At 36.1% G+C, this 12,500-nt stretch overlaps 1 protein-coding gene across 3 annotated transcripts in view; it reads right to left on the bottom strand.

Annotated features, from left to right (window-relative positions):
• Positions 1–12,500, bottom strand: part of LOC119595677 — a 35,940-nt gene that overhangs the window by 14,598 nt on the left and 8,842 nt on the right. Inside the window, exons 2-6 of one of the 3 annotated variants that reach the window (XM_037944789.1) lie at positions 9,728–9,835; positions 9,346–9,599; positions 7,880–8,085; positions 3,209–3,353; positions 1–502 (exon numbers count right to left, since the gene is read on the bottom strand). The exon at positions 1–502 is cut by the window's left edge and continues 395 nt beyond it. In XM_037944789.1, the coding sequence (XP_037800717.1) occupies positions 290–502; positions 3,209–3,353; positions 7,880–8,085; positions 9,346–9,599; positions 9,728–9,818 (909 nt within the window). In that variant the 5' untranslated portion in view covers positions 9,819–9,835 and the 3' untranslated portion in view covers positions 1–289. Of the gene's footprint in view, positions 503–3,208; positions 3,354–7,879; positions 8,086–9,345; positions 9,600–9,727; positions 9,837–12,500 lie in introns of all 3 variants that reach the window. The other 2 variants (XM_037944790.1, XM_037944791.1) reach the window with 2 other exon arrangements.

The raw sequence follows: 12,500 nt of genomic DNA, 5'->3' as shown, positions 1-12,500 counted from the left end.
GATCCTGTGAGTTACCTTGCCCAAACAATGCCAAAGTAAGGAAAATTTCAATTTAGACAAATTCTAATTCGGAGTATGCAGACTAGAAAATAGAATAAATCGTCGAGGAATACGTTATATGAGTCAAATTTTAACTTTAAACAAAAGGAAGTTGGCTGGTAACCGCGAAATGAAAGATAGAGAACTGGTAGCAGATGCACACGATTGTCAAAAGCCTATCCTACACCACACTCTAAATCAATATCTATCGAAACCTTCTTACACCACGAGACCGAAAGAGATAGAAACCCTACGGAAGAAGTACCTCCTTCGGATATTCATCTAAATTGACTGTCTCTTTAAGCAGGTCCTTCCACCCATACCACGCGTCGATATATCGCTTGCCGACGTACATATATCCCTGTTTCTTCATGAAGGAATCCACAGGTTCAAACCCGACGTGGTTAACCTCGATGCACATGAGTCGAACCTTGACTTCATTCCAAGGAAAGGTCGCCAGAACCTGCCGGAGTGAACTTTTGATTAAATCTAAAGTAGGAGGCGATTCGTTTCCGTTGCATGTAATTGGTGTTTGAAAGCCATTTAACATAAACCTTTCTTTGTCACTAAGAATGAGGGTGTGTGTATGTGCGTGTGTGTGTGTTTAGGGGGAATGAGATGATGAGATGAAAGTGACATTGTAGAAAAATAAATTGAATTAATGATAAAAAAGTGTCATGCTTGACAAACAACAATTTATATACACCGAAAAAATGTGTGCCTATTGCCCTAGGAAATTATTTTTTTCTTGCTGCTTCATACGTGTTAAATTTATTATAAGTCGTGGGTACAGCCAAATAAGAGCTTTCAGCGGTATACATTATACACCTGGTCCTGAGACATGATTTCTTTTTTATGTACTTATCAATATTCTTATTTTTACCTATTTGCGAACTGATTCTGACAAGTAGGATGCGTATAGACCAAGTACGCTGTAGTTATTTTACTCCCGTTTCTTCATACATTCTGTTCATTACTCAGTATGTGCGCATATGGAACAAAGACACGGTGTACCAAGGACTAAAAAAAAATAACATTTCCTATCTTTAAAAAGCACATTCAGTTAAATAATTGTAAATTATAATATTTCTTTCATTTACATATTTGTTGTGCCTACAGGGAAATATACAGTTAATTTGGAACATAGTTATGCCTTGAAAAAGGATTTAAAACATGTCTTCACCTTTGCCTAGCAACAAGAGAATTTGAAAATGCGCGCCAAGTGTAGTGTGTTTATTTACTTTATGAAAATCAAGGAAATTATTGGTAGTAACATTTAATTTGATTCATAGAAATGTTTGTATGTATGTTTTATAATCTGAAATGATCTGTTTGTTGATATGATGAAATTTATTTATTTACGAGTATGGAAGAGCTGTAAACTTTACTACGTAAATGATATAATATTCGAATGAATGACTAAAATATAAGGAAACATTGACAGAAAATCAATAACCAATCAATTAATTTCTTTGCATTGCTCACATTTATCACTGGAGCATGAAAAAATATTAATAGATATTTATTAATGGTATTAATGGTTATCCTGCACTACCGCCAAGGAGCAGATTTGGTGAGAAAAGTCAGCAGCACGCTCGGTGGTCGGCCCTCTGTGTTAGATCTTAGAAAACTGAGCTCCGAGTTTCCCGTAAGAGCAGTGTGCTATATTCATAATGATCTTTGTGGCTGTCTGTAGGAGTGGATAAAGATTCTAAAGGTCTGTCAGCTCTCTAGGGATACAAATGTGAGTATTACTTATGTAGCAGACTGGTATTTTGATAATAAATAAAATAAATGTTGTTTTCTCATATATATATATATATATATATATATATATATATATATATATATATATATATATATATATATATATATATATATATATATATGAAGCGTAAAGTATTTTCTTTGCTATGAAAAATCCGGAAATTTAAATTGTGTTTGCTGCTTAATTATGAATAGTGTATTTCGTGTTAAGGAAGTAGCCTATATGATACTCATATATGTTTGATACGAGTAACAAAGATTACCAATAATGTTATAATTCCAGATGTTATATGCTGATGATTGTCTATTTTGTTATATGAATGCGTATTTATATTGTAAATCATGCATTGGAGCTGTAAGAGTTTTGCAATATAACTAGTGGATTTGTTAAGGACAAATGTTGATTAATCTTATTCGTGTAAAGTACTCTAGTTGTTCTTAATGAATTAGTATTTAGTTATATTATGATGAAGATGACACTAGTACTGATAATAATAATAATAAAATAATAATAATTATTATTATTATTATTATTATTATTATTATTATTATTATTGTCATACCATCTCAGTTCCTAATCTGGAAAAAATCGTTAATTAGTGTAACGAGACAGTTCGGCGGCATGACGTCACAGTAGTCTGTGGGGTATGGGTAGCTGTCGTGGTAGGCCTAGGCAAGGTGAAAAGTCTTTCTAGCAGAGGAGGCCGTGACGAGTGTTACGCGGAGGTGTGGTAGTCCCGAGTTGTGGGCCACGCTAGTGTCATGTCGGCTGCTGACTATTTAGTTAGAATTATTATATATAAGGTATGTCTTATATGTATAGCAATGTATAGCTTTGTTTTGATATTATATAAATGTAAATTAAGTTGAAATATAAATTGCATTGAATAACACATGGACATGGGAACACGGGTCATTTTTGTATTTCGTTTTTGTTCTGTTCTTTTAGAACTGTGGGCTGATATTAATAAGGAGCTGTACTACCGGCAGTAATCTAAGAAGAACCAGCGAGATGGAGACTGGATGCTGGTCAAGATTGTGTGAAGTGCGCGGTAACTGATATATGAACGCTGAAAGCAATGAACAGTGAAAAAAGTGAACGTTATAGCCCAAATCTTTATGTGCGTATTATGCCTGTGTTCAATGTTTTTTTTTTTTTATTATTATACTTCGTAAAATAAAATACTAATAGTATTGCGTCTTTCAATACGACCATCAAAGACAGTCACCCTCGTTTAAAACAGTGTCTTAAATGTGCCGGCAAACCCTCACTGTAATAACCAACATCTTTACAATAATAATAATAAAATGATAACGATAGCTTTGATAGGAGACAAAGGAATAAATAAACATAGGAGCAGCAATACTCGAACCAACAAAAGCACCAGCAGGTCGCGCGTACCTGCATCTCGGCTCCCTCGATGTCCAGGGAAAAGAAGTCGATCTGAGTGACCTCCAGCGCCTGCAGTATGGTGGCGATGGGAACTGTCTTCACGAGTATCCCCTGCTTGCTGCCCGGTACCAGGCGCCCAAGTGCTCGAATTGGCCTGGCAGAGTGCAGGAGTTAGAAGACGGTTGATTAGATTTACTTTATGTGTGTATGTGTTCACACATATATCATGCGTGTGTGTATATATGTATGTATGTATGCTTGCATGCATGCATGTGTGGAAATACACCCACAACATGAAATCAAACGTAACGTTTCGAACACGTCAAATTTCCTAATCAACGACCTATTTTGCCTAGGGTTCTACTTAAATGTTTCCTATTACTTTATTTTTAAAAATCTAAATCTGTCTCCCTCTCTCTCTCTGATAGAGAAGATACATTTCTTATATAATTACACACACACACACACACACACACACACACACACACACACACACACACACACACACACACACACACACACATATATATATATATATATATATATATATATATATATATATATATATATATATATATATATATATACATATATGCATACATACATATATATATCTGTGAATATATATATGTGTGTGTGTATATATACATATATTACGTATATGCAGTACATATACATAATGTATAATTATATGTGTGTGTTTGTCTGCGTCTATTTATATACACACACAAACACACAAGTATTGGTATCGATATCGTTTAAACTATCTAAGAAGAACCGATGCAATGAGATCGCTTTAGCCAGTTTTTAAGTTTCGATGTATCGGTCTCACATTAAACAATTTTGTGCATCAACGCCTATCACTGTAGGTATATATATATATATATATATATATATATATATATATATATATATATATATATATATGTGTGTGTGTGTGTGTGTGTGTGTGTGTGTGTGTGTGTGTGTGTGTGTGTGTGTGTGTATGTGTGTGTGTGTGTGCGTGTGTGTATTATATATATATATATATATATATATATATATATATATATATATATATATATATATATATATATATAATACAGCTAAATTAATTCATCAACAAATTCGTGTAAGAGAAAATTGCTAGAAGCTCTATTAATAAGAAAAATGCCTAAATATAACTTGAGTGCTGATTGAGCTTGGATGACCTTATCTCGTTAGTTAGCAAAGCCTTTCCCAGACTCTTCGACTTGGTTTTGTTTCGTTCAGTCTCTCTACCACTATATATTCTTGTCAAAATTCTCATTATCACAAAGGAAGAATCAGGTCAAGTTTTTGCAAGATTGCTTACACTAGCAGGTGAGGCCCCCTTCTTTTGGCCAGTATTTGTATAGTTCTAGATTAGGCATTCCATTTTTTAGTTGTGAGCGTCACCGTTTATACGATAGCATCTGTTGTGCTAAATTAGGTGTAGTCTAAGTAGAGAAGTCACCCCAATTCAGTATGTTGACGACCTTTTAGCCACTGCAGCGCGTAGATCTTCCTTTGAAAGCGAACGTCATCAAAAATCGCTCCGCAGTAAACTTAATAATCTTTGCTCCCGTATCGCGTGGTGTAAATTTATCGTCTTATTCCCTTTCACGTTATGAAATCGAACTTTTGGTTTATCGTTTGCTACCAAACCCAGCGCTAATCACTGTTTAGATTATATCAAAGGTCTTGAGAGTTTCATCATTGCGAAGCAAAATAATCCTCGGCTACCTTAAAGGTGTCAAAGTCTAACCCGACGTTATTTTTGGCCACCAAATCACTTAATAAATCTGATTATATAAGCAAAGCTCATTCCCTCCTGAACGACAATTCACCGTATCAAAAACTGCGTTCCAACCCTTACCCATCTGTCACGGAATCATTTCGTAAAAATCTCAACCGCATTGCTGCCAAATGTCCTGACTCCAAAATCTTTGATTGTTTTATAACAATAAATCCCTCTATTCCGTATTTTAATGGCCTCCCTAGAACTCATAAACAGGGTGTCCTTGCAACTCAGTTACCCGTTCATTAGACTCTTGAGTAACGAGTGTTTTATCTCCTTTTATGAGGTCCTCTTCTCATAGCCTTATTAAACATTCGATGGATTTCATGGAGAAGGTTAGAAACTTGCCGACGCACGGTAAGAAGTTAGTGAATTTTGATGTAGATTCCTTGTTTACTAATGTCCCGCTTGACGGTGTGCTAGATTTTCTTGAAAGAACTTTCTTCATCCCACGAGAAGATCCCTATTCCGGTCAATTGCTTTATCGATCTCATTCTTTTGTGTCTCACGAATAATGTGACGGCGAATTCTATAAACATATTAATGCGATGGGAAATAGCTTAACCTCGGTTCTTGCGAATTTATCTGCGAGATGGAAATTTTATACTCAGCAGGATAGTGCAAGCGATCTATTAATTATTCCGTTTGGCCCGCCCCTCGATGAAAAACGACTTATGTTTAAAGGCGCTGGAATTGACACTGTTTTAAGGCATCCGAACATATTGCGTAATACTAAAGTAAATAGTAATAGTAAATAATAATAGTAATAGTAATAGTAAAGTGCAATGCGGCTAGCGGTGTTCTTGAGACTATTTACACTATACCATGTAAGGATTGCCTGAGGTATTGCATAGGCGAGACCGGTAGAACATTCGAAAAAAAAATTAATGAATATAAATGTGATGTTAGATATGCCAGAGAATCAAATATGCTAGAAAATAATTTACGTGATGAAGATCACCAACTTAACTGAAAAAAACTAAATGAATTCATAGATCAGCAAATTCGTATGAACGAAAAATACTCGAAGCTCCATTAACTGAAATACGTCTAATTTTAATTTTTGAGGCTTGGGTGACCTTACCTCCTCGTTAGTTAACAAAGCCTTCCCTAGACCTCCTGATTCAGCTTTTGTTCATTCTGTCTCTATACCACTATACATTCTTTTCGGTTTATTCTTCTTCTAAAGAGGAACTCGTGAAGAGTTCGAATCGCCACGATTTATTCTCGTTTTTTAAAGTGAAGGCTGTTTTCCTTTTCATCTTTGTGTAAATGTTACTGTGTAACATTTACATATATATATATATATATATATATATATATATATATATATATATATATATATATATATACACACATATATATACATATATATGCATATATACATATATGTATAGTGTATAAGTACACATACACACACACACACACACACACACACACACACACACACACACACACACACACACACACACACATATATATATATATATATATATATATATATATATATATATATATATATATATATATATATATATATATATAAGAAAAACCCACAATAGATCATTTTCAACAAAACTAGTTTTTTATTGTTTTTTTCTTCCACAGTATCAGCACGGAAGAGTTTTTCCATTCATAGCAGCCACAATAAGAATCCTAAATATCCTAACGTTTTTATTCGTCTGATTAGGACATATATGCATATGTGTATATATGCATATATATGTACATGCATATACAAATTTATTTATTCTTATTTATATATGGGCACGTGTTATATGCTCAGGGTAATGCGAGGCGATGGCGTGATAGCTTAGATAGTTTTAAATGCTTTACATGTCTTTTTGCTTACTAGCCTGGCTAGCTTTGTGCGAAAAGGAAGCAGCTGTGCGAATCCTCCCCTGCCAGTTCATAGCCTCTCCATCATCAAGACTTCTGCAGCGCCTCCTCAAGGCCACCCACGAAAACTAGGTACCTTTTAGTCCTAGACTGAACTGTGGAGACTCTTGGAGCAGCAGGAGGTCCTTAAGGTATGAAGTAATGGCCCAACGGCGTGTGGACACGCCCTAGATTCGGGGCTTACCAGTCCGCCTCCCCAACCTAATTGGCAGTGAAACATATAGATGCTGGTGTTGGGGGCAGGACAAACGGCAATCCCACCCAGCATGTAGGGCAGACTATGGGTCCCACTGGACTGGCGCCCGCGGGGAAACACGGACTGGGAGCTAGGGTTACCCGACCCGTCTGCGTCCCAGTGTCCGCGAATCTGGAGTGAGGCTTGTGGGGCAAAGCCCACGGGACCCCCACATGTGGATTAGGGGACCTGCAGCCAGGCAGCCCTTGCTATATGGGGCAACGTCGGCTGGGGTGGTAGAGGTGACATGACCTGATTGCAGCACGGTCAGTGTGTGATTACACCTAATACTGGTTGTGCTAACATGAGTTCGGGTGTGGGCTCCTTGCAGCTTACATCAACCCCAAGAAGGCGTTTGATGCCGTGCATCGTGAATCACTCAGGGAGATCCTGAGACTATGAGGAATCACAGCAAGGATTATTGAATTAATAGCAAGCCTGTGTATAAGTACTGATAGAGTTATAAAGTGTGGAACGGCCTGATAAAATCTGTCGTGAAGAGCTAGAGATAGGCCGAGCCACTGCCTGGGAGCTCACCACGAGGGCCTCTGGTAGGAGGAAGCAAAGGGGGAATGCACACACACACACACACACACACACACACACACACACACACACACACACACACACACACACACACACACACACACTCACTCACTCACTCACACACACACACACACACACACACACACGTGAATGTGTGTTTCTAGCTGATGTTAAAAAAACAACAAAAAACTCAGCATTGTACATGAATTTGACCACATCCGATGAATTGGAGAGGGAGAAGGCTGCGTTGATTGAGTACGCTTTACGCTTCTTCGAGATAAGCACTTTGAACTGGGAAGGGTCCGGCTCCACGAGGAGGCCCGTCCAGGACCGCTCCCTCTCGAAAAACAAGGTGTTGCTCTTGTCTTCTCCGTCCAGTGCTCCAGCTTCCAAGAAGAAGCCCTTATCCTGAGAAATGGAAAATGGATATATTTTACTTTTTTCAAAGCACTTTTCAAAAGAGTTTTATTCCTGTTCTTTCTGTTTGTTCCACTCCTGTCGCTATTATTATTATCATTATTATACTGTCATTATGGTTATTATTTATTCCATCATTATTCTAATTATCAGTATTATCTTTCTTAGCATTTGCAATATTATTATTTTCATTATTCCAGCAACAGCAGTAGCACCATACCAAGGGCAGCTCATGAAAAAATATGAACTGCAGTGTAACTTGAAAATAGGTTTCATGGAAACATGTTGTACTTATGAAAACTTAAAGATGATTATAGTAATAACCTTATTGATAGTAACGATAATAGTGATAATGTAATATTAGTAGAAATATTGATGCTAATCACAATGATAACATAAATAAAAATAATAAAAAAAAATATTAGTAGTCTTGTTAATGATAAAGATAACAGTGATAACTACGGCACTTCAAAGATAGGTTGCACCATTTCCATTTATTCTGTTGAACCTAAAGTTGAAATAGACTTTTTCTCCAGGGTTTTCTTAATAAAACCCTAGAGAAAAAATCTATATCATATATCACAAAAAATCCATTCATTCTAAATACAAAAAGTGGAATTTCTGTTTTACTTCTGGCAATTTTAACAACAGTAAATATATTATACAAATAATTATTTCTTTAGCGCTATCTCACACTGCTACTTCGTGGGCTAAACACAATGAGTCATTGAGTTCTGACCCTTTTTCACTCCAGTCAGTCTGTGCAATATATTATAATGTGTTTTCTCGTTATACTTTCTATGAAAATTGTTCAACAATTACATTGGCAAAGGATCAATCGAATTTTAATATTTGTAACCTTTGTGTGCATATATATATATATATATATATATATATATATATATATATATATATATATATATATATATATATTGAGGGCAAAAGGGGTGGACTTTAACTAGGCAGTTGCCAACTAGGATTTTCATTGAGACAGAGTGGTGCTACTTGTCTTATAGGTACCTCGATGATAACATAAATAGCCATGGTGACAGCCAAAGGGTTGTAATGATAATAATACCAATAACAATATTAACTAATGGGGATGTGTTGGTGAGCCTAATGATGCTCATGAAATGATAATAGTAATGACAACAGTAGTGGAATATGATGATAGAATTTTGAAAAATAATGATAATAATGATGGTAATACGAATTTACTGTTATAATAGGGAAAGAAATCAGAATACTCACCAATCCTTTTAAAAGATTATTGGCGATCTGGCTTTGGGTGAACTGCGAGAAGTGAGTTCTGTCGGGCTTCAAGAGTTTGTAATCTCCTACTGCAGGCGGCTGTATGAGTCGCCTTTTCACATACTCACGAAGAACCGGGTCCTCTGCTGAGAGGTGAGGGAACTCCTCCGGCAAACGCAGTTCGCTGGCCGCAGTTGGTACATTGGCCTCTTGAATGGAGTCTTTGTATGTGGTGAGTAAGCCGATGGATTTTTCTGTTCGAAGTATTGCAAGTGAGATTTGTAGATTAAATATGGTTCTGGTGTGAGTGTTTGTGTAATCGCTTTTTCTTTCTATATCATGTTTTCATTTTTCATTTGTAAAATAAGGGGAATCACATTACCCATCAATGTCATTTCCTTCGAAAAGTAAAACAGCAATACTAGAATTCCGATTAGAGCGCCGATTAGCACTGGGCGATCTGTGATCCTCATTTTGCAGCAGTTTTTTTTCTGCAAACCAATAGTTTGTTAGTTACAACACAATTATTGCGCATATATATATATATATATATATATATATATATATATATATATATATATATATATAGAGAGAGAGAGAGAGAGAGAGAGAGAGAGAGAGAGAGAGAGAGAGAGATAGAGAGATAAAAAAATTCCATTTATATATACATATATACATATAAACACACATATGTAAAAATTAATATATATATATATATATATATATATATATATATATATATATATATATATATATGTATACATTTATATATATATATATATATATATATACACACATTTACATACATACATATATATATATATATATATATATATATATATATATATATATATATATATAACATAAATATATATTTAATATATATATATATATATATATATATATATATATATATATACATGTATGTGTGTGTGTGTGTGTGTGTGTGTGTGTGTGTGTGTGTGTGTGCAGTTGCAGAATTATATGTCAGTATACTTGCTGGGTCCCACTTTTGTGCATCTGGCAGCCACTTTGTTTTTAACAAAGAGTGGGATTGGTAAGAAATAAATGCCCAATAAGTGTATAAGTATCTATTTTTGGAAACTACGTAAGCCATTTCTTTTTAAGAAATGGCTAACGTAGCTTGATGATAACAAAACATGTAATATCAGTTATTGTTACCTTTGTAGTGGGATGTTTTTTAAATGTGATTTCTTGGAATTGTTTGTTTATCGAAATGTCAACACCTATGGGGGTGAAGTGGTATATCCCCCTTCTTTCAACACAATTTCCAATTATATCTGTATATCTCTTGAATTTTGAAAACACTTCATTCTTTCAATAACTCTGTATGGCAGCTGTAAATATTCTATCACTGTGTGTATGGCATATACATAAGACCAATAGACCATGTGGCTGTTTACCACGTGGCTCCAAGTCCAAACCCAGCGCCCGACGTTTTAAGGTCGGCCTAGCCTTCGCCCTCAGGCGGGTCGGCCTGACACATGACCCCACGCTCACCACTTTACCCATAGACATCATCTCGTGTGTTGCCTTAGTGGTGTACTCTTATCAATAGAGTCCAGCTATCATACCAATATCACTACCCCTGCTAAGCCACTGTACCAGAGTTCTTATAGACTCTTACAGTCTGGTAGTAGTTGAGCCGTTGCATCCTTATGGCTCACAACAAGAAAAACCGCTCAACCGCTCCCAAATACCATGTCTGCAAAACCATGTGAGTACACGTTTTGAGCCTCCTCTTATTTCTTTTCCCTTCCTTCTTCTCCCATAAATGTGTTAAGCCGTTGGTTTTGTTGGGTAAAATTGCCAAGTGACAGCAAATAGCACGTTCTCACACTATTCTCCTGACCTCAGATCGCATTACCGTGTGATCGCGGTATGTGGTCAACAAACATGAATATTGTTCATTAGTTAAGTATTTAATTAATTTCTGTCACTATTAGAGATTTATGCTAATAACTAATTACTAATTTAACGTGTTCATGATTTTATTTTATCACGAATATCATTTCATTTTATCTCATTCCTCCCATTGCCCCGACCTGACCGCACTTTCTCTTTCGCTTGCGGTTGGTTGGGACATGGAAAGGGTCAATAGATGACTGCTTGTTTATCCTGTCTCGACCTGACCTCACTTTCTCTTTCTCCCTTCCAGTCAGTTGGGATGTGGAAAGGGTCAAGAGAGGACCACTCGTTTTCCCCGTAATTTGGTTGTTATTGTTTTGTTGACACCTTGGGAATTAACAGCAGCACTTTTACATTGCTCATTGGTGACACGTTCTATCGGCGCTAGAACGGAGCTTGTAACAAGATTTAATATAAATTTATTATTTTGAGTAGAGCGTAGGATCTTCCCCCATATCATAGCGCACAGGGATGTCTGATATAACCCAAGAGTGCGTAAATCGCTTAATATATCTCCGCTCCGACATTTGATAGTAGGTACAGGTAAAACTAAAGTTATTCGTTCCATCAGCAACTTTCGAGATAGTGTGACCCACAGTTACGTCCGTTGATTAATGTAGGACTAGGGTTTAAGCTAGAATCATTATTCGCTTATTAATCACACCCTTCATGCCCTCTTGAAGTTGCTTGCATGTTTTGGTGGTATTCCAAGTGCTTGTGTGATTCGTGATAAGTTAGATAGCTGTAGGGAATGTCACAAGCGCCTATCACAGATACACAGGAAAGAGCAGGTTATTTAAATATTTTCCTGGCTTGGTTCGCTTCAATGTACGGCATTTTGGGTATAGGATCCCCCCGTCGATGAAGTTTAACGTGAATAGCTAGACATGGCTACCTTGGCAGTTTAGAATTTCTGACCCTGAGAAGATCTACTTGCTAAAAAGCTTGCAAATATTTTTTCATGTCACCATTCATTAATGCATACATTCTGTCGCATATCATTAAATGTTGAATTCAGTATGGTATTTGAAATAATTTTATATAGCTAGCATTGGTAATTTATCCCAATTTTTTTATATTGAACATTAATCTTTGTGTTTGGGATACAATTTCTGAGTGAGGTCACTTTCACTCTCATTCACGCTCGCTGTCGCTCACGCACACACACTCACGGTTCCTGACTCATCAAACCAGAACAAAAGACATTGAAACCTTTTTATTAATAG

This window comes from Penaeus monodon, chromosome 36 (assembly GCF_015228065.2).
Source record: "Penaeus monodon isolate SGIC_2016 chromosome 36, NSTDA_Pmon_1, whole genome shotgun sequence".
NCBI lineage: Eukaryota > Metazoa > Arthropoda > Malacostraca > Decapoda > Penaeidae > Penaeus > Penaeus monodon.
Note: the sequence above shows the minus strand (reverse complement) of the source record. Positions and strands in the feature narration are given on the sequence as shown.